This window comes from Rhinichthys klamathensis, unplaced genomic scaffold (assembly GCF_029890125.1).
Source record: "Rhinichthys klamathensis goyatoka isolate OS25496 unplaced genomic scaffold, OSU_Roscu_1.1 h1tg000191l_1, whole genome shotgun sequence".
Taxonomy (NCBI): Eukaryota; Metazoa; Chordata; class Actinopteri; order Cypriniformes; family Leuciscidae; genus Rhinichthys; species Rhinichthys klamathensis.
In genome coordinates, this window is record NW_026606717.1 from 5,951,044 (window position 1) to 5,975,675 (window position 24,632).

The 24,632-nt window shown below is 37.2% G+C and overlaps 1 protein-coding gene across 1 annotated transcript; it reads right to left on the minus strand.

Moving 5' to 3' along the window:
• Positions 1-758: 758 nt before the first annotated feature.
• unc119b (unc-119 homolog b (C. elegans)) lies at positions 759-24,122 on the minus strand. The gene is made up of 5 exons (XM_056262212.1): positions 23,668-24,122; positions 5,768-5,881; positions 4,902-5,001; positions 2,601-2,773; positions 759-1,266 (listed from the first exon to the last, which is right to left on the minus strand). Exons 1-5 carry the CDS (start codon positions 23,960-23,962, stop codon positions 1,154-1,156), a joined length of 795 nt encoding a protein of 264 aa, XP_056118187.1. The 5' UTR covers positions 23,963-24,122; the 3' UTR covers positions 759-1,153.
• Positions 24,123-24,632: the final 510 nt, after the last annotated feature.

Genomic DNA, 24,632 nt, shown 5'->3' on the forward strand with positions numbered 1-24,632 from the left:
TCCTCCTAAATGCACTTTTTGCACTATGAATACAAGGTTCCTTGAATAAGACGTAAAACCTAACCTCTGCTATGTGCACTAAACAGCTGAGAGGGCTCTGGCTCACTGGAATGTGTGATGGAGAGACGAGAAGAGACGCCATCTCTTGATCTCTTTGAACTACTCCTCTTTAGACAGCAGGATATTTCATTCCTTTTGTTTTTTACAAAGACAAAAAGAAACCACACGAACCACAGACGTTTAAAACGTCAAGGCTTGTAGCGTGTGCCGTGTTCCCTTTTCGGCAGACTTTTTTTTTTTTTTGCACAAACGTTGTTTTATCCACACAACCGCTCGTTCGCAGCATGAATTATGTACTTTACGCAGACCTTTGGATGCAAAAGTTCCTAGTATCTGCATATTCATGACGGTTGTGCACCATAAACTCCTTTTGGATTGATTTGACTTCATTTTTTGCTTGATTTTTGTTTTTATCCACGCAAATAATCAACGTCTCAAAATTAAGCAAGTTTGTTCACGTATCAAAATATATCTAATTCAACACAAATCTATCAATTAAGTCAAGGTCTCACCATAAAATCATATTATATTCTATTTAGGATGAAAAGTTCACAAGTGTGAAATTCTGATGTAGCTTATTCTGACAGGGAAAGTAATACTCAACATCAACAATATATAGTCTTATTTGTGTTAAACTGTGAGGACGGCCCACTTAAGACGCCCCCACTCACTCACTGTCTCACACACACACACACACACACACACACACACGCGGAATCAAAACCCCCACTCATACACACACATGCTCACAATGAATAGTAAAACCTAAGTACCATTCACATTACAGTGCCTTGCCCATAAAAAACATGGGACTAGAGTGAATTTGCTCATGTTTGGGGGAAGTTACAAAATATAATATAATATCTATATTTGCTGATGTGAACAATGGCAGTGTGACATCACAATAGGATATGTATGCATTGGACAAGACCTTATGATACGACACTTTAGATCTCGAAAACAGGCATGGCGCACTGCAGGTAGTCGTCTATGACACTGATTCGAGGAGGGCGTGACTGCTGGACAAAGACATGTGATTGGTTCTTAGGTCTGTCAGTCAAACTCTCTGCCTCAGTCCCGTCCCACCGCTGTCTTACGGGCCTCCGCTGTACGAGTAATCTGCTTTGTTGTGCATGACCAGCTTGTTGTCCACAAAGTAGAAGCTGTCGGACTGCGTCTCGTAAGGATGGAGGATCATCTCACGTACTGAAATAAAAGAAAACACGTCAGAGAGCTCAAATCACCATTGAGATATGCAGATAATGTGATAATTATGAAGCTTTCTTAAAAGCTCATAGATGCTGTTAGGTCAATGACATGATGTTCATTACTTGTCTGTGTCTATTAATGTATTAAAAATATATTTAAAAAGCAATTAATGCATTCAATGACTCGAAGTAAATAAATGGTTTTGATATAATAATGAACCTCATTAAAAGGATGAAATCCTTGAAATAAAAATTAAGTATGCAACGCATCATTTTCATTTCACATCATTATCATATCAAGTTAAAATAACTTACATACACATATGCAGTGTATATATAAATATATATATATATATATATATATATATATATATATATATATATATATATATATATATATATTAAAATGTATAAACATTCATTAACATACACACATACATGCACTTATAAGTTTTAACATATACACATACATACATATATATATATATATATATACTAGGGCTGTCAAACGATTAATCGCGATTAATCGCATCCAAAACAAAAGTTTGTGTTTACATAATATATGTGTGTGTACTGTGTATAATTATTTTTAATACATAAATACCCACACATGCATGTGTATTTAAGAAATATTTGCATGTATATACTGTATATAGACTGAATGTAGCCTATATATAATGTATATTTTATATAAATATAAACATTTTATATATATAAATAACATTTTTCTTAAATATATACGTGTGTGCATTTATATACAAAATAATTATACACAGTACACGCACATATATTATGTAAACAAACTTTTATTTTGGATGTGATTAATCATTTGACAGCCCTAATATATACATACATACACACACACATATATATATATACACACACACACATAAATATATATATATATGTCATGTGTGTGTGTGTGTGTATATATATATATATATATATACACACACACATATTTATATACACACAAATAAATATGTATATATATATCTATATATATATATTATATATATACACACACACACACGTATTATGTGCAAATTCATAATCAGTAGGGTGAAGTTACTACGAAGTGAATCTATGCAGAATATCATTATATATTTGCGTAGACATTTGTATTTGAACTATATACCACAGGAATAAATTACGTTTAAAATATATCAAATCAGAAAAAAAAGTCATTTTAAATTGTAGTAATATTTATTGACTGTTTTTACGGTATTTTTGATCAAATAAATGCAGCCTCTGTGAACATAAGAGACTTTTTATTACAAAACAAAAACCTTTGCAACCCCAACCTCCGTTGACCATGTTGATGGCACTTACTGATATCCTCCGAGAGCGGCGGGAACTCGTAGATGTGCTCACAGGTGTTCTTGCTGCTGGGGATGCAGAAGCCAAACTCAAAGTCGAAGCTCTTCAGCAGCTGTTCACGGAAATAGTGCCTCTCAATCATCCGGAAGTTATTGATGGGGATGTCCCCTACGGTGAACTCAACACTAAAAACACAAACAAGGTAGACAAGATATTCAGCTCAGAGATCTGGCTCTTCAGTGTTCATTTATATGTAGTTTTTCACTTGGGGAAATTTAGATAGTTGTTTACTTATTAACTTTCCTACGACTGTTCAGCATTCCTTTCCTCAATGTTTTACGTGAACTGGATACATTATTTATAATGAGAAGCTTATTGCATCTACCTCTACATTCTGCCCTTTAGCATGCTTATGTGATTTATTCGACAGGTTTAATTTAGAGAAATTATTTATGCTCTTTTTGTTGTGATTATTATGTCTGACCTTAATACGCATGCGCCTGTTGTAGTGGAATATGAGACAGCTCAACTAATGAATATCAACTGTCTGTCCTTTAATGTGCTACTGAGTTTATTTTCTAAATGTGTAATCTCTTTGCAAGAGAGGACAATATGATAAGACAGGACTCAAGTAATGATCTAATTATGCAAATATTTAATTATATTCCGCACGTTTTTTTTAAAAATTTGAACAAATATAGTTTTGATTGGTTGAACTTGACCTGATGGTTTCTAGGAAAATGGTGCATTAAAGGGCAACATACATCACCATTCAAAAGTTTGGGGTTGGTAACTTTTTTTTTTTTAGTTTTTGAAAAGTGTCTTCTGCTCACTGAGGCTGCTTATAACTTATTACTGTGATTCCAGTAGAAATCATTCTAATATGCTGATCGCTGTTCAAGAAACATTTCTTATATGTATCAATGTTGAAAACAGTTGTATTGCTTAATATTTTTCAGGATTCTTTGATGAGACAGTTCAAAAGGACAGGAATATATATGTCATGTGTGTATATGTATAAAGATTGAATAAAATAGAAATCTTTTTCTATGTCCTTGTCTTTACTGTCCTTGATGAATAAAATTATTAATTTCTTTCCTATACACGCTCCCCGGACACTTTATTAGGTACACCTGTTCAACTGCTCGTTAATGCAAATATCTAATCAGCCAATCACATGGCAGCTACTCAATGCATTTAGGCATGTAGACAACATGGCCCAAGACAATCTGCTGAAGTTCAAACTGAGCATCAGAATGGGGAAGAAAGGAGATTTAAGTGACTTTGAACGTGGCATGGTTGTTTGTGCCAGACTGGCTGGTCTGAGTATTTCAGAAACTGCTGATCTTCTGGGATTTTCACACACAACCATCTCTAGGGTTTACAGAGAATGGTCTGAAAAAGAGAAAATATCCAGTGAGTGACAGTTCTGTGAGTGAAAATGCTTTGTTGATGTCAGAGGAAAATGGTCAGACTGGTTCGAGGTGATAGAAAGACAACAGTAACTCAAATAACCCCTCGTTACAACCGAGGTCTGCAGAAGAGCATCTCTGAACATCTCTGAACTCTTGAAGTAGATGGACTACAGCAGCATGAGAACATGAAACTGAAGCTACAATTAATACGGGCTAACCAAAAATTGGACAATAAAAGATTGAGAAAATGTGGCCTGGTCTGATGAGTCTGGATTTCTGCAACATTCAGATGGTAGGGTCAGAATTTGGCAAACAACATAAAAGCATGGATCCATCCTGCCTTGTATCAACGGTTCAGGCTGGTGCTTGTGGTGTAATGGTGTGGGGGATACTCTCTTGGCACACTTTGGGCCTCTTTGTAAATGAGCATATTTTAAACGCCACAGCCTACCTGAGTATTGTTGCTGACCATGTCCATCCTTTTATGACCAGTGTACACATCTTCTGATGGCTACTTCCAGCAAGATAACACACCATGACACAAAGATCAAATCATCTCAAACTAATTTGAGCATGACAAGTTCACTTTACTCAAATGGACTCCATAGTCACCAGATCACCTTTGGGATGTGGTGGAACAGGATATTCGCAATCATGGATGTGTGCAGCCAACAAATCTGCAGCATCTGTGTGATTCTACATCTCTGAGGAATGTTTCCAGCACCTTCTTGAATCTATGCCGCGGAGAATTAAAGGCAGCCCAACACTGTACTAGCAAGGTGTACCTAATAAAGTGGCCGGTGTGTGAATGTGTATGTATTTTTGTAACTATCTTACTAACATCATACTTTTGAATGGTAATGTATATACACTGACTAATTTTAAAAACTGTACTTACGTGGCTCCTACTTGACGTAGCCGTAAGAAAGCCGGCGTAAACTGATAACGTACAAACCGCCCAGCGTTTGGATCAACATCTCTTTTATCCCTTCCTTTATCTGGAAAAAAAAAAGAGACTAACATCACAATGAGAATTAAATAACATAATTGATGTACAGGTATGTGTCTGTTCATAATTGTATATGATGATTGTGTAACCAAGAGTTAAAAAGACTAAATCAAGACAGCAGAGACAAGCAGACATTTTACTTTTTTGTTATATATATATATATATATATATATATATATATATTGAAGCTGTGAATGCACATCATTCACATTCACTGCACATTACTTCATGAATCGCATCCTATTTCAGTCTTCTGTTCCATTTCAGTAAACTTCATGTGACTGCAGTACCACCTAGTGTTCAGAAAATCATTAATACCCCTTTATAACTCTGGAACTGGTTTTACCTAGTGAAATAAAACCTTGGGTAAAGAAATAAAATAAAAAAAATTCACAGAACCTTTGACCTGCTCTGCCTAATATTGTGCTTTTGCTCATTTGTCAATTCAGTCTGTTTGATGTGCCTGGCCTCATAATTGCAGCTTGTTGCTATATTATTTTTAAGTGGTCATAAAAAGTCCTGTAATAATATTTGTAATATACAATGCCAAAAGCCAAATGACTTGCTAAATTACTACATATTGTAAAATGTAACCTCGCGCTACAAGCACCTTTTTAGGGACAAAATATATCTAATATATTAGCATATCACATCTCACTGCTGCAGCGGATTATTAACTGATTTGATCTTCTCTCCATACTGCTGATCACATGACTGGAATCGGTCACCCGCTGGAAGTGGCCGCTCACACTCACCTGTGGTTGGTGGTTTGGTGATCTCAAACAGTATGGTTGCTGTCTCCATATCCCTGATCTTGAAACGTGTGAAGTCAATATTGTACAAATTGTCTTCCGGACTACACAGATAGTCTGTGGGGAAAAAAAAGAAAAAGGTTTTGATAAGCATTTAACATCCAGGGATGCAAACTCAGAGGCATTATTATAATTGCCTGATTATTAATATACACTGAATTTCAAATTCCAAAAAGAAAAAGTGTACTTTAAATATCCGGATGATACACTAATCAAAAACTGTCACAGCTTTAATTTATGTAGCGGAGGGGGTATCAATCAGACTCAAAATAACCTTATAAAATTCATACACTACATGGTTGAATACAAAATGTATAAGTGCATAGTGCATCATTTGGGACACAACTAATGATCTTTTACCATGGCGATGACATTTGATAGCGAACGTTAGCAGCAGTCTCCTAGACGTGACTGCACATGACTCCTAAATAAGAAAACACTGCAGTATGCTACAGATATCCATGCAGTCACTCACTTTACATAGCATCCGTCATATCTACAACCAAAAATGACCTGGCCTGGCGCTTGACTTAAAGCGGCAGTGAAAACGGTCAAGATCTGTCTGTTTCAGACCTTCATTGTTACCACTAAACCTGCAAGAATGCAATGTAAACACACATGAACTCAGTCTGCACTATTTTTGCTTCAGTAAACCCCACAACCATAAGAAGTGACAGTGCCAATTAGTGTTTGCTGCTCTGTAGGTAGTGCATTGTGGGTATGGTTTGCGAGACGTACCCATGAATTGTACACAACGGAATTCTGACTCACTCTTAGGCAGTTCATTAGAGATGCCAGAATGACTGTTCCCGTGGGATGTTATTTGACAAATAAATTAGACCCTGCTTAGACAAACAGAGGCTACATTAAAAATAAGCCATTTCAAGTCAATAATTCGGGTCATCACCCTTATGTTTTACACAGAGCAATGGTATTCAATTAGTATTTTAGGCCAAGTGCTGTCAATCACAATTTCCTATTCAGAGCACTCAAACAAACTTCAGGGTCTTTATACAGTAGCAGTATCAGCTTCATCTTTTTTCTTTCTTTTTTTTTAAAGTGGTAAATGAACACCAACTGAACCATCCTGGGCTGCGTTTCCCAAATGCATCGCTAACCTAAGTTGATCGTAGAACAATTGCCACCAATGGTCTCTACGATCAACTTAGGCTTACGATGCTTTTGGGAAACGCAAACCCTGGACAGATAAAGATGGGAAAGGGGAAAACCCTATTTACAGCATTAAGCCTTGCAGGGACAAACAATAATGCAAATAAAAACATCACATGCAATTCACCAGGGCTTACACAACAGCAGCATTTAAATTGCAAATGAGCCATCTATTAAAATGCACAGTTGTTGGCACTTAATATTCAGATTTTTTGTGTGTGTGATTTCCTGAGCACACATTCTGGGGAGCGGTCATATTAGGGCTAATGTTATTTAAGTTACAAAATAAAGCGGTTTTCAGCTATTATTCTAATTGTGTCTGCATTGTAATAACACATCTTTGTTTCGAAAAACATCTTCTGTATAACAACTGATAACTGTTTTTTGAAAACTCAGGATGACGTAGTACTGTATGTTATTTGTTTCAGAGACACCAAGAAAACCATTTGTAGGCTGACATACAAAACGACTGTAAACACTGTCCAGCTTTGAAAACATAAACATTACCATTCTAACACATTTTGCATTTACATTTACATTTTACATTTATTCATTTAGCAGACGCTTTTATCCAAAGCGACTTACAAATGAGAACAATAGAAGCAGTTGAACTAACAGTAGGACAACAATATGTAAGTGCTATAACCCCTCTCAGTTTAATTTTAGTGCAGTTTTTTTTTTTTTTTTTTTTTTATAGAATAGAAGAGAAGAGAAAGTGTTAATTCTACTGAATCAAGTGCTGCCGAAAAAGATATGTCTTCAGCAGTTTCTTGAAAGTGGCTACTGACTCAGAAGCTCTGGTTGAGTAAGGCAGATCATTCCACCAACAGGGAACAGCCGAGGAAAGGTCCGAGAAAGAGATTTTGTGCCTCTTTGAGATGGTACCACAAGACGACATTCGCTAGCAGAGCGCAGGTTTCTGGATGGCACATAAGTCTGAAGTAATTTAGGTAAGAGGGAGCAGTAACCTGCAACCTGTATGCAATAAATTTACATTTGTAAAATGAGAGTTGACTTAATTTGTGGATCACTTTAATTGCCCATAACCAGATGGAAATTTAGAGCCAGACTTGATATGATGGAAATTAATTAGGATGTTATTATTCTCACATCCATGTATTTCCTTCAAATTTTCCCTTAATTAATTCAAATTTGGTCATTTCTTGTTGTATGCAATTGCAAACAATGTTAAAAAGTCAAATTGTGAGAGTAATAACGTGTAAAGGCATTTTCTAGTAATATATAACCTAATATTTTAATAGCTTCATCAAACAAGCGTATTCATTAATTATGTCAATTAGATGCAATGAAAATGAGAATACAACTTATTTTACTACAACTTTTAAAAATGTTTCTGAATGTTGACCGTACATTTCAGTTTATGCCTTTTGAGTACTGTTGAAGAATAAAGCTTGCCAGGAAATGTATAAACTTGTATGACATTAAATTGGAGACATTAACCAAAAAAGCTCACACTTTATGTTGGCTTCAGCAACCTGAACCACACTGTCTTCATAAGGTTCTGATATTTACAAATTACTTGACATACCACAAAACCCTATTTGCAACACATTCATTCTAATATACCATTTAGAAAGAATGCATCGATCTAATGTGTCTGCTTTTCTAAAGACAAACCCGCATAAAATTGTCCACAATCACGCACAATAACATGTTATCACCAAGATCCAGCCTATGAATGGATTTAACACAGCATGCATTCGAAATAAGCCCACCTGAAAGAAGGTGCATTCCCCTGGTCACATGCCACAGTTTAGCCCCTCCTCTCCGGACACTGTACATGTGCTCCCCTAAGAGCCCAGGGCCCAGATTAGGCCCTAAGCAGCTTAAGGCGTCTCAGCATGGCAGGGGCGGATTGGGACGCGATCAGGAGATTTAAATGGCAGGCAGGTTTTGTGTACCTCTCTCTCTCTGCTGCACAACACTGTGATGTAACTACAACTGACTAAACACAGTCCTCAATCATACATTTTCCCATCTGGTTTTGTAATGGCATTAATCACACAGCACAGAAAAACAGACTCTGACCTGAATGGAATGCTGTCTGACCCATGATGCAAACACAGAGCTCTCTAGAATATATGTTGGCAGTATATCTGTTGGCCAATCAGAGGTTTTTAAGTTAGTCAAAAATCAGCTCCACACCGCTCAAACCCCGACGCGAGTTCTGCACGCTCATGAATCCTGGCTGCCATTATATCCAACTAAGTATAAACGTCAATAATAGATTCTAGATAGATTGCACAGTTATGGACGGGAGTTTTGGCATAAGTGCAACTTTGCGTACCTCAGATTGTAATTGACAGCTTCAATGATTATAATGGCAGCGATCTTTGCTCGCTTTCTCTAGACCATACAGTATACATTTTTCATGCTTCTATACCTACACATTGCAAAGTTTCTGGATTGACAACCGTTTTTAAATGCATGATTGAATCTGATAGACAGTGCTAACAACAGCATTGGACGGAACAAAACAATCTGGTACTGTATGCCAAATGATCCGCGCATTAAGTCTTGGAATGTAAGTGCAAAATAACAGAACTGCCCCTTTGTTGTTCACTTTTCAAATCAGTGACTTTTTACATTTTAAATTACAGATTTGTTTAAATATAAAATAGTTCCAAGCACATTTGTTTTATGATTTTTTTAACTCACAAAAAGGATGAGATTATCACAAACGGTATCTTTACTTTTATTGTCAGTACTGGGCTCTCAGTTCCCATAGGTAGGGTACTTTGTAAAGTGTGTGTCTAAAGTATTGACTTCAGTGGCAGCTCGTCAGGGGAAGCACAGCCTAGCCCAAGATTTTGAGGTGAAAATAAAAGAAGGATGATTTAATGTTAATAAAATTCCCAGGTATTCATTCCATTTCATGGCTCAGAATGTGTATTTTTTCTTCGTAATTTCACCGCTGTAACACCATAACATGTTAATGAAATCGAAAGCACCGCTTTTCTCTCACGGACGTGCCGAATCTGCCGGCATGATTACAACCGCTAAGGGATAGAGAAGGCAAATGAATCCATAGCCGACCTCTTGTGCCTCAGTTGGTTAAAAAAAATAGCCAATCACCATCGAGTGTTTCACCTTCAGCACTTGAGAAAAGTTACATAGCAGGGGAGGCTAGCCTCCCTATCAACCAATCATCGAAAAGACGTAAATTACGTGAGATTAGTTTGATAATATACGCTGATAATATACCACCTAGTCAATTAATTATGGAGAGTAGCGATATTGAATATCTGATTGCCAACAAATTTACCAAGCTATCATTCAAACAGTATTGACAAATTAAAAATGAAGGAAGACTCCATGCCTAAGCTGGATATATGGGCTACAGCAATCAGCTTTACTAAACGGCCCAACACGCTCTTTTAACACGGACATTTGAGAAGGGATGGATGTTTGCTTCAAGTGATAGGCTAGGTGAGTGAAATTATATTTGTATTATCTTGCTGTACTATGTGTAATGTTGTCTAAAAGTGACCAAAAAGCCCTTTAAAGCAGTTAAGCAAATAATAATAAACATCATCGTCATCATCCTCCTCGGCAGGGGATCCCCAGACATTACAATTTAGTGTGCCGCCTCTTTTTTAAAACCCACGAGCTGCCACTGATGGACTTACATTTCAATTCATTCTAGCAGGGGAGGAGAACATGGTGAGTGCATCAAAAAGCAGAGAAATGATTAACTTTATGCAAATGAAAGGCAACAAAAAAAATGAGTACAGCAGCTAATCCTTGATGTCTGTCATAAGACTTTCAAAACCTGCTTTGAGGAGTGTGTTACAGCGGCACTAGGTGATCTACATTCATTCAGAGACTTTCATAATAACTGACTCATCTTAAACCCACTTAATAATCTGTGCAGTGAATGACAGCGATAGTAATGAGGATTAACGCAGAGATGTAATTCCTCAGTATCCGCTACATAACAACTAACACCTTTAGAGCAACACAAATTAATTCAACATCGACTTCTGTTCACTGACTACAAATTACACTTTGTACAAAATCACCTCTCCACTCCATCGCTCCATCTGGCTATTCATCTATGCCAGATTTTTGTCCAAGAGAGATACAGAGACTGATGGAGTCTGCGCGAGTGTGGCTAGAAGTGTGTGTAGCAGTACATTAATAAGAGGTGACCTGTAATCCGCTCTCAGGCACATCGCCCAGATCAGTGAGGTAATGCACAGAGTAGCAGGTGTGTGTCTTTGAGTCGGGAATGAGCCGGTGTCACACTAACATGTCTCACGGTGGGCAGAGACAGAGCGTGCCGGAAGGGTTTTACTCAACAGCTCCTGTAAGATGCATGAATACAGACAACATTTTGTCAGAGCCATGGTCTAGGAGTTCCAATATTGAGCTGTGGTGCTTATGCAAGCAATGATAGTTTGCTAGCACATACATAGGGTTCAATATAGAGTCTACAATAATATCGTGTTTGTTGTTTTAACAATGTACAATCTGACATTAGAGTATGTCCCTCATTTTACAAGAGCTCACCTAGTAAACGCATAGACTACTAGATGATCTAGGTTAGACTAATGCGCTTGAGCATTTAGAGTGAACGCTTTCTGATTTAGTCTATTAAAATGCATTTAATACCCCCAATGTTATAAAGGGGCAAGACGCCTCTATAAAAATGTTTATATTTTATATAACAGTTAAATAGACAAGTTATTAAGTGACTTACATTTTTAGACACAATATTGCCTGTTTTCGCTCTGTTTCTTCATCGAAAATAGTTCCAAACAAAGCCACAGGACTTTCACGGGTGTTTTATTACTGAATGAACGAATCGTTTGAATTAATGATTCAATGACTCACTCATTAAGACAGTCAAGCCGTTCGGTTGAAACACATACCACTTACTGGCGGTTTTAACTTCACATTTAGAGTATCCATTTTTAAATAATTTCAAATCTCAATATTCAACGTTTTGTGTGTAAAAATACATCTTAATGCCACTTAAGATGCAGCTTCTGTGTTTCCTCTGCATTGCAAAGATGAATTGTGTTGATACTGATTTCTTTTGATTGGTAACAGCCCTATCGTGTCTTTAAATGTATTGAATTAAATTAAATGTATTGATTAAATGTAATAATGTGGCTCAAAAGATGATGCTTACAGTTAATTAGGTTAAAAAAATTGCCCTTATAAAAGGTCAAAATAGCCATAAAAGGTCCATTTTAACTTAGGCTATTCGAAAAGATGATTTCGGTCACTGCTGTGAACTGACCACCACACAGAATACAATGAATATCAAAACTGATTCCTAAAGTTTTTCCACTGCAGTCCTTAACCTGTAAACATACCAACATAATAAACACACTCGGCAAAATAACGTCAATGTATCGCTAATGATAAAATCCCAGAAAAATTGTGATATTTATTTGTAAATATAGTGTCCAACAAACAAAAGTATGAATGGTATTAATACTCATTTGTGAGGGACAAAAGACAAAACAAACAAACAAAAACAAACAAACAAACCCCCCACAAAACAAATCCTGCTTGCTTAAAGTCAAGACCTTTGTGCTGGCTTGGATTGTGAAGATTTAAACTATACATATTAGCCCTTATAGCACAAGTACAGAGATACAGAGATGTGTACGAAACATGACTGATTCAAATGAGAACATCAGTACTTTTCTGACCTTTAGGCGCAAGCCACGCGCAACATAACCACCCGTTTAAAACATGCTGTGGATATGTTCGTAACCATACTAGCCCAACCACAAAAATAACCACCAGATGTTTGCTACATTAAAACAGTCATAAACTGAAAAACGGCTTGTTAACCGTATCATGAGCAAAATAAACAACCACAAGGTCTGACAAAGCTAAAATAAGTGAACAGCCATTCAGTAATCACTAATACGGACATGAAATTACACAGTGTTTTTCTAACAAATTACCTTTTAAAGTATGTTCAGAGCAGGTGAACAAATATTAGAACTAGATGCTTCACCGCAAGTACAAAACAACCCTTAACTATAGCAGTTAACTATCACTAACTGACATTTCAAAGAATATAGATCTAGATTATTGATTCTCAACTGGTAGATCATGACCCTAAAACAGGTCACAGCTCTGTTCTGACAGGGTCAGCTGAGAACCACTGATCTAGATGACATTGAGTAGCCGCTCTGAAGGTGACCAGAATATTTGTCATTTTGAAAGCATAAGACAACTAACTGTTTTGCACAGTCTTACAACGCTTGTTTTTTTGCACATGCACACGAACAGGATGTAAAAACCTCAAAAAGTACTTGATGTTCTTATGACAAAATCACACATGCACATTGTAGGACGAGAGAACCTGATAGAGGTCACAATTACACATGTCCGGTAGATTTAGACTGAGCTTTGTAAACGCCCAGCCAGGAAATTCGCTTCATGACCAGCACAGACATGACCGCCGTGCCTTTGGCCGTTTTAACGTGAGTGACCCTGGATCATTCTGCATTAGCATCAAGTAGCGCTGGGGTGAGAGGATAGGCTGCTGTGAGCACACCATGGAAACAAGACTAACAACATACTGGCATGACAGAAGAGTTTAAAGTGCTCAAAAAGAATAAAAAAAACATGACTCAAGTAAAAAAGGGCAACAGGAAGTCACAGGCAGTGGACGGTCTAAGAGTGCATTACGTGAACTCCCGCTCTTTCTTTGTGTGCACATCCTCAAGCAAAACTGAACAAATCTGTGTCATTAAATAACCGTTCTCTGATTGCAGACTCTAGCAGTATACAAATATGTAAATATATGCAAATGACTCACATGGCAAGATTGTTTCTCCAGTTTTTTTCCACTCAACTCTACTGCTTGAATCATCTCAGTTTGTTTTAGGGATGTACCAATTTGGACATTTTTGGCCAATTTTGCCAAAAAGAAAATTATGAAAATTACAAATTATAGGCAAAAATACATTGATATCTGTATATACGCATATCTGCGTTGTTATTATACAGAGAAACCTCACAGCTCGAGATATAACGCAGATTTTCTTACTCTTTCACTGCATATGAACAATTTAAAAGTAAATATCAGTATGGAATTTCATCTAAAGGCAGAGTAAGGCTTACATTTTTCCATTAATTTAGAATAAATTTTAGTACAAAAGTTATAGCTTAAAGTTAGGGTAGGCAATGTTTTTCATTAAAGGTACAATATGTAAGAATTTTGGAATAAAATATCCAAACATCACTTGCACAGTGTGATATATGTCCTGCAGTTGTGTACTTACAATATCCCAAAAGTCTCCAAAGATTTTTTATTTCAGAGAAATTCCAATTTTAAATAAGTGGCCGTCCCGGAAAAAAATGTCGCCTGTCAATGACGCAATATCCGCGCTATCCTCAGTTTCCGTTCATACTGCCATAGCCATGACGTAACCATGGCGACAGACGTGGACAACTGCGTAGTAGTGCGTAACGTTTAGCGGCACGCAGTTCTTGTTTCTTTCAAACATAGACCATGGCAAGCAGCTGACTTTGGGACAAACGAGAACTAAAATGAGGATCAATATCAGCGTGGCGTTTTTGAGATGCCGATAGCTCCACGTCGGCGACTAACTTGGACTTGACAGCTTTATTAGACAGGTGAGCAAATGTACATAAAACAAATCAATGTTATATAACGTTAGCTCAACATGATGAAATGTTAGAATATGGTCAGTATGTTTTTCTAATGTTGATCTAGCTCACTGCTAGTTTCGTAAAGCAAACGAACTAACACGTAGTATAACATTATAACTTTCAACACACATTTAAATGCCGTTTAGTGTGATAGTGTAACGTTAGACCAAGTGAAGCAGCGCTGCGTTACCTCACAAGTTTAATTTGTCTAATAAACTGACCTGTGTGAGTAATCCAGCACTTGCGGTTAGTTCGGTAGAATTACATGTCCTTATTCCTTTATATCCGCGGGACTCGCATGTGATATCTGTCTCTTTGGCAATCGCGGCCTGCTTCATACCACTGTAATGTTAAAAAACATGAATGTTTGCACTCATCCATAAACATTATTAGATCCATCAGCTTGACAGCAAGTCCCATCATTCAGCTCATCACTGCGTCATAAACCTACGCCTTTGTTATTGTTGGAAACTGCGCCCTCTTGTGGCGAAAAAAACCTACATATTGTGCCTTTAACACTTTTTGTTATACTGGTTGAAACTATCTTCACATCCTGATACCAATCAATAATAAAAGTGGTCTAAATATAAAATAAAATAAATGTTTTTCTTTTACATAGATCTTGTGGAAGTCTTAGGACCAAGAAATGTTTGTCCAATCATGGCATTCGGTCTGAATGGGGGTACAAGTAAGACTCTGTTAGTTGTTTACATTCATTATTATTTAATGTTATGAGACATGAGGTAATTTAACGCCGTTTCTTGTGACGCTTTGCAGACTCTGCTCTGGCTGTGCATGTTCATGTGTTTTGGAGGAGACGTGGCTTTGGAGACGTGCTGAAGGAAGGGTGGGATCTCATGCTTTCAAAGCTAGCTTGCTATTACTAGCCTCTCTGAAATTAAAGGTAGGGTAGGCAATCACGATTTGTTTGGGAAAACATTCATATGCAAATTTCATGCACAAATTCATGTGTATGCACACTTAGGAAATGACACCCATTGTTATAAAGGTACAGTACGCGATTTCTGAGAAACACTTGATATTTGAAATCAACCCAATCAAACACACCCCTCCCTTCATTGCTCCGCCCCCAAAATGCACAAACATGCAATGCAAGAGTGGATGTCTCTTTATCATAGCTGAAGTGAAGCAAAATAATGCTTTAATGACACTCAAAACTGTCCTGTTACTTTAGCCAACATTACAGCAACAGCATATCTTGGTACAGTGAAACATACCAAAACCAATGTTACTCACGTATGGAGTAGAAACAACGCAACCTCAGTGTCTATTTTTAGGCCTTCCTGCTTAGGTCTCTCCAGCGCTGGAAATCTTTACTAATATTAACAGGGGTCCTAAAGCTCTTGCCTGATCACAAACCTTTTTCCAGTGATATACCTCTTTTCTCTTTTGTAATGTCTCTCAGCCATTTCTCTTTCTACAGTCATTCTTCAAATCTCCCTTTTGCTCACTCTCTCCTTCCCCATCATGAGTGTATACTACTGCTAATTGGCTACAAGTGTGTTGTTGTGCTCTGGATTCACTTTCAACAGCGTTTTCATAAATTGACTACTGCACCTTTAACCAAAATGTCAAATAATTATATGTACCACAAATAGTCAAATTCAACATGTCTATTTGAGTTTTCAGTTAATATGCCAACCGATTAGCCTGCCAAACTAGCAGGCCATCATCCATGTTCTAAAGACTAAAGAGTTTGGATACTAAATCATATCAAAACATTGAAGGGTGTCTGATAAAACATACAATATAATACCATACTATTCAAAACCGAATAATGCTCAGTTGTCAAAAGGAACACATTTATCAACATTACGAACAGCTTTGCTCTGCGGTTCAAGGAGGATTTAATCTTTCACTACACCGGGCCATGCTAAAGACACTGGGTTGCAAAGAAGTGGTGTACATTTTTAGCGTATTAAGCTTTGGCAGATTAGCCATCTGGAATTTAGAGGTGCAGATATAGACACAGGAGATGACAGTAAGAGCAGACAGTGGAGAGCACCAAAGGGACAAGGGATGCAGTCCACTCTCACCTGTTTTTTAAAGTCAAAACTAACAAAAAAAAATGGGAGGGGGTGGGGGTTGGTAATAAGTCCTAAATTTGTGTGATTACAAGTCTCATGGCATTTATGGCTCAAAACAAGCTGGTTGCAGAACTGAGGACAGTATTTTGAACATTTAAAATGTTAAAAGTCTCAGATCTTTTCATCCGTTTTTGGTGTACATCAAAATGAAACAGACTTTTGAAGAGAAAAAAAGGTGGTAAGAAAGGGCATGGTTTCAGCAGACAAAATGATTAGAGAAGTCCAGCATACATCACCAGAGCTGTTTCCACGGTTGTTTCATCGGAAACGTATGCATGGTTGAATGAATCATTCACAATAAAATCAATAACATGCATTTTTTAAATATTTTCATTTCATGCCATCAAACAATAGAATAACCTCACTACTACTAATTCAGTCTTACATTTCTCTTAATTTCATGAGGTAAACAAAAAATCGTATTGTAAAGTAACAGGTCTGTAAAAGTGGGTAAGACTGGGAGTTGAGGTAATAATCATTCTCGAGTATCTAAATGTAGCAGTGTTTTTATTTTTTGCTGCAGAAGTCAAAGCTATTAAGTGTCTGAATAAATGGCAATAGAATCTGGATAGATTAACACTGAAGCTGGGTCACATTTAGAATTAAGAACAGAATTGGCACCGAACTGAAAAAACACACATAAGCAGTCAAATCCAACCTAGAGTTAAGCGAGACGTAAACAGTGCAGAAACTGTTGAAAGAATATGCTTAGACATCCAGTTAAGTCAAACAAGCTGGCTAACAAAAAAAATCCAAAGTGTTGTGTGCATTCAAGTGTTGAATGCAGTCTTAAAAAAATAACAATGTAGTTGATGAATTTAGGAAGAGTCATGATCTTTTTCCTGATTCGCTGGTCTGCTGCTAGTACAGTGTTCGTATAAACTACTTTCTGATAATTGTGTGCATAGAGTTAGAACAGGAACAGGATATTATATTTAAATTGGAAATGAATACTGGAGAGGACAAGGATTTTGTCCATGTACTACAACACCAAGACCCTAAAAGTAGAATGCACTCATTTGCATTTATTTTTCATCAGATGTGCATAGTAATTCATGTAATTTTATTTTGAGTTCCAATAACCAAGAACACTTTCTTACAGATGACTAACGTTTAAAACTGAGTGAAATAGCTAGAGAATATAGATATAGATACGATGTCTGTTTAAAACAAAGAACAAGGGAGAGAAGTGAAAACAATCAAGATATTGAGTCCAATGAACTGTTTGTCCTAATACAGTTTAGTGATTTTCAAGAATCTGAAGAGCTCCGGGATTGATTTTATAAAATAATTATTATTATGGCCAACAATTGTTACATTAAAATCATAGTTCAAATAAGCTAAGAAAAAGACATAAAAAATACATTATAATGTACAATTGGAAATATGGCCTGTTCAGACCTGTGCTGATAATTAAAGGCAGGGTAGATGATTTGTTCCAGAGACATTTTTTGTTTTGCTGGTTGAAAATCTCTTCACATCCTGATAGCAATCACTAAGTTGAGTGGTCTTAATGTATTTATACGTATGTGGAAGGTGTAGGACCATAAAATGTTTGTCCGATCATTGAATTCGGTCCGAATGCAATGATACGATGTCCTACCTGCCTGTCAATGTGTATTTCCACACCTCCGCGCACCTGCTCGTGCAGAACTTACACGTCATCAGCGCGTTTCATTTAATGCAAAGTTAGGGCTCGTTCACACACAACATGTTTTTGCTTTGAAAAACACGAGACGCGGGCTATGGAATGGGGGGAAAAATGCAAGGTCTCATGATGCGTTTTTTAAAAGTTGAACTGATTTTAACTTGAGTGCCGCTGCAAGACGCAACTGCGGCGGTTACACACGCCCTTCTAGCGCCTGTTTACATAGAAAAACAATGGAAAAGTAGTGCATTGGAATGGAAAAACTTGTTCTGTGTGAACGGCCCCTTAGCCAGACTTCAGTCACCGAGCATCGCAACCGAAACAGCAGCCACCTTCTACAGTTCCTCCTGAACCAAAACAACGAGCTTATGCTGCATTCACACCATTACTGTAATTTGGAAGAGATGGAAACTTGTGACGTTATACTCGGAGCGGTTTGACTTGACTTTTTGAGTTTCAATGAACCTGCAGCAGTCCGGTGGTACAGGTCAGTGCTCTTTAAGTTGTTTATATTAATTTTATTGTAATGTTATGTGCTTTGAGACATGAGGTAGTTTAACGCCATCTAGCTAGCTATTGCTAGCCTCTCTGAAAATTGCCTACCTTTAACACAAAGGCTAATAATACAACCTTTATGTTATGTTACACTAATTGTAAATTGTTGTTTGATGCTATTTACACTTTGTTAACAGCGTATCTAGTACATTAGAATGCAGTATGCAATAATAATAATAATGTCATATTCAGTGTATATGATTATATTTATTAAAATCATAAATGGATGCTGCATTATTGGGACATTACTTGTCCCTATCCCTAAAAAGCCCCCCCCCCCCTACACCTGCCTGTTAAACACTGTATTCCCACTATTAAATACCCATTAGGTACTGTGGGCCAGATTCCAAAATAGCGCAGATGGGAGTGGAAAGTTCGGAGCGTGATCTACTGACAACGTGCAAATTAAACACAGACGCAGCCAGATCATTTACAAAATGATCAACGCAATGTACCAAGAGCAGCACAAAGTAGCGTCTGCTTAAGACATGCTTTTTATTGGGAGGTGGCGCAAATACCAGTAAATTTGACAAGCGCAAATCTTAGTAAATAACCTTGCGCGATTCATTTACATCTGAAATGAAAACTCATACAAATGCATGCAATAAGGTCAGCTGCAAAAACAACTGTGTCCACGCATTTTCAGCGCTAATTTTTTACTGTGTCTTTAGTAAAAATCCTGAGAGTAGTTTTAATACCAAAAGAGGGATTGCACTGGCGCAAGCTGTTAGTTAATCTGGTCCTGAATTTCCACTTTTCTAATATTTTTTCTTAATTTTTATTTAAAATAAACGCCTCTTGGAGCTCATGAACATGCATGTTAGCCAGTATGATTTTCAAAGCGATTCTGACAATGAAGTGCAGGTATTAAAGCAAAGACTTTAGTCAGTGGAGCCAAAGGGCTATACACTTCACGAGAAAAGGACAGGGGGATTGTTTGTCTTTAACACTTAGAGACTGCAGTATGTGGATCATTGTCATTCAGACTGAATATATGAATATTATATATTTTTCAAGGTTCAGAGTTAAATTTATACTGTCTGTATATTTTATTTGGCCTCGAGACAAATAGGTCAAGTGTATTTTACTCGCCAAGAGCCACGATTCATTTGTTTAGTTAAAGCTGCAGTCCGTAACTTTTTTGGGTTAAAAATGATCCAAAATAAAATTGAGCAAGTACATAACCAGCCAGTGTTCAAAACTATCTGCTTGCCTTAGCTCGATTCAAAATGGTAAGCTTGTAATAATGTTTTTAATTCCAGTGGTACTGGTGGATTTCCACGGGAGATTCGAGCATGTCTTTGCGTCATTACGTCACATCTGTATACACAAAGAAGGAGTCTCGGCTAGTAGGCTATATTGCGTGTGAGGATGTTGGAGGTGGAGATTTATAGCCTTTTCTCACAACACTTGATATAATTAAACTTATCAATATGATGGCGGATCCAGAAAGGTTCAAACGACAATCACCAGTGACAACAGGAGATTCACCCGCTGTAAAATGCAAAAGACTTCGGAGTGGCTACAGAAAAAGAGACTGCAACCGGGCCAATGCGAAAACAAGGATAAATATTGGAAGGGCTTTTGAAAGGTAAAAATTTGATTATATTCCAGTTTTAAATATGCATCTGATTACAGATACGTGTGTTTGTATTTCAAAGAGAACCAGTTCTAAGGAACATTTATTTGTTGGTATGACAATTAGAAATTAGCCTGCACAGAAATGGAAACTGAACTACAGTAGCTTAAGGTTGAGCCACTTGGACTATTTTAACGATGTTTTTACTAACTTTCTGGGCCGACAGGTTTCAATTACAATAGAAGCCTATGGAGGAGTGAGCCAGCTCTCAGATTTAATCAAAAATATTTTAATTTGTGTTCTGAAGATGAACGAAAGTCTTACGGGGTTGGAAGTTGGAACAACATGAGGGTGAGTCATTACTGCCAGAATTTTCATTTTGGGGTGAACTATCCCTTTAATGGCCTAAAAGCAAGTAACAAGTAGCAAGTTATTGGCCTGATACCGACATATTGTAAATTTGAGACCGTCATGCTCAGGAATGACATTTACAAATTTTTTAAAACAATGAGCTCATCGAACATCCTGTGACCTTCAAATACTTCCTTTTCCTGGTGCTGACTGTAGAAATAGTCATTTTCATAATGTCAAATCCTCTGCAGTGACAGGAAATGTTGCTCAATATAAGGCAATTTGGAGATGACATAATTCCAACCCAAGACAAAAGCATCATCAAATGCAAATGGATAGAAGGCCAGGTGTTAAAGCAAATACACATACAACAGGTGGTGGAATAATCTAAAGTTTGAACCTGATGAATTTGGACTGGCTAGGAACTAAACTTTAGGACAATGTTTCGAGATCTAGCCTATATTATAAATATTTTAACTACACCATAGATGGAAAGAAATATATTTTAATCATTTTGAATAGTACTCTTATTATATTAGATCTGTGCCTCTGAAAACATTTCTACATATAACTGCTTCTCTAAAGCTCCAGGTCTCGGGAAACTTGCTCTTAATGAGGTGATGATAAGGGTCTCCTGTTCCACCTTCATGGTTTCCATGGTAAGAATCTCAACATATGCCTCGACAATTACCGAGCAAGCAATGCATTTTCTGAAGGTGCTAATATTGGTCAGTCTGAGAATAATCAGGTGCCAACACATGTCCTCTGTCAATTGCTCTCCGAAGATATGTCATGTTAATGGCTCAGCAATAGATTCATATAAATTAATTTGAATTGAAATTATTAATATAGCACTGATATTAGAATAATTTTTCATATCTAAAAAAAATGTCTTTAAAGCATGAGTGAACAACAATAACATTTTGCATGTTGACTGATCAAAAGGAGGAGGACAAGATTTTTGTGCACTAAAATTCCAGTAATCAGAGCTGGGGTTTGAATTGCATGATGAGTCAGAGCTAGGCTATCTATCGAAAGAAAAATATGACTTGTGTTCTGTGAGAACAAGCACAGGTTTGTTGCTTTGAGTGGGCAGAATTTTTCAGATGTTCAGAGAGGCCCAACAGGCTCATGAAGTCAAATACTGCAAACAGGTGAAATGATGTAACTGCTTTGAGCAAATAAACATGCTGTTTGAGTGACTAGAAACAAACATGTACTGCATTTATAGGGCACATTACAAACTTTCCACAAAAGTGCAAAAACCAAGCCCAGACCCTGCTTATTTACATATGTCACTTTAGCACTGTATGGTTATCAGGGTTATGATGGTATGATACAATTTTCGGGCATGAGTTTATTATTTTTTATTTTTGTTGTCTAATAATAAATATAAATAATTATTAATAGCTGTTTTGGGGTTACATAATTATTGTAAATGAAATACCTGATAATAAATTTTACATTAGAAAACAGGTGTAATGAATTATTTTTTAAATTAATTTCTTTTTATTGTAACTAATAGTGCTGTCAAATTGATTAATTGCATCTAACATAAAAGTTTGTAAATACATAACGTGGCATTAATGACAGCACTAGTAACTAAACATATAATTTATCATTTTGCATGGCAAAAAATATTGACAGGGCAAGTAAAAATCTGATTTTTGTTTAAAATCCTTGATTTTTTTTTAATTATTGAAAGTAGCCTAATTTTAAATATTTAGCATCTGGTCATTATCAGTTAATTGATATCATCTTCAATCGATATCGAACTTTACTGGAATACTAAATTATTATTAAACCAATTAAAATATCTTTCCTAAATAAATTATAAAAACTTGGAACCATCCAGAGGTGTTGGTTGACAAGCATGTTCATAGCGGAGTCAGGTCCTTCATACATGGGGAATAATGATGCTTTGAGAAAAAATGGCTGCCAATGAAAGGACGTAGAAGTAGCCTACAATTAATTTAGCAAAGACTGTGTAAATAAACAGGAAAAAGAAAGGTTGAGACAAAATGAGACAGAGGTGACGCCAGAAACGGCCTGAACAGATTGAGGTGTGAACATTTCAGAAATCCTTTACAAGTCCTGAATTCTCAAACTGGTTAGAATTGAGCACGAATATAATTCATTGATTGATTAGAATGCAAATTTTAGGAGCCATTTCTAAGAGGTTAGGATTACATGCAGCCTCTTCATAAAGAGTTCATGGGATGTGGATGTTGTATAAGCCATTGCACGGGCCTTTAAAAAGAGTAATGGAGGGCTTATTGGCCACCTGTTACCTAATCATGCTTAGGACTGCAAGAGGAGGTTAATTATAGTTGATCCTTGGGAAATGGCATTTATTTATTTCAATTTCCAAAGTCATCCATTAGCTGATAAGTTCAATTTCAGCAGTATTACCAGTAACCCTTATAAAGGCCTTTAGATTGAGCTACACTGATGCACTGCAACGCAATATTTAGACACCAGTATGTTGCTGGTTTGTATTAAACCACCAAATGCTTGCCTCAATTTGTTTCTCAAGCAAGTTATTTAATCATTTTGTCTTATTAAAGAAACCCAGTGATCCACAATTGCTACAATATGGCGATTACAGCATAAAGTGTTCATAAACAAGAGGATCTGCATGTGATTACTCAAGTCTACTGAAACAATGCGTTGACACAAAGCGCAACCTATTCAAAGGCTTCCCGACAATGTACGATGTTTGGCGAAATATTCCGAGTGTGTTCCGATCCACTCGATCACTTACTTTCAGTGATCTTCTGCAATCCCAGCACATCCTCCGGGCTGATCGTTTTGTTCCCGAGCAATTCCTCTTCTCTGGTTACGGGGACTCCGACGTCTGTCGTGTTGCAGCCCTTCTTGACTTTCATGGCCTCGGTTAAATCAGGGTTGGAGTTCGCTTGTCTGCCGCGGATGCTGTGGCGGTTGTTGCTGTTGGTGTCTCCGCTGCTGCTGCTGCAACTACCGGGATTAACGCCGCCGGACTTCTTAGAGCTCGATGGGTCCTGGCTGTTGCCTGTGCTGGTACAAGAATAGCTCATTATCCGTTCCTCCTCCTCCACCCCCTGCTCCCCCGGTCTAGCAAAGACACAAAACAGTCACCCTCCCACACCCGAAGGGCTGAGCAGGTCGCCCGCTTAGAGGTATTTAAATCCTCCCGTTCTCCGCTCTCACCCCGAATCTCTCTCGCGCTCAGGCTGAGCTGTACCACTACACGCGGGAGGGGGTCGCCTGCCGTTCAGTGGCGCACCAGTAACAGATAGTAGTAATTTGACTTATATAAATGACTGTTTTGAGTGCATCAAATTGTATTCCTGAGGACATTATGTTGGATAAAAATCAGTCCTCGAGCCTGTACTGATTTTGTTCATTCTAGCACCGGATAGCTGTTTTGTATCTCCCTGTTTGTTGTGTGGTACGGCCCAAATTGATTCGTGAATTGTGATAAACAAATTCTCAGATAAACAAATCAAATCGAATCAAATAAATAAAACCCCAGAAAATGTGAGAGATTGTAAAGCCAATATTATTCATTATCTTATTTTTAAAGAAAAAGGAAACTTTAACGCGATTAGTAAATATGAGCTTTTTTGTTTATTTTTAATCTAAATTTCCCGGACCTCCCATAAGCATCAAGGGACCCCCCATAAGGCCCTAAAAACCTTGGGGTTTTTTATCATTGTGCTGCCGCTCCCGAAGCTACCCCAAATT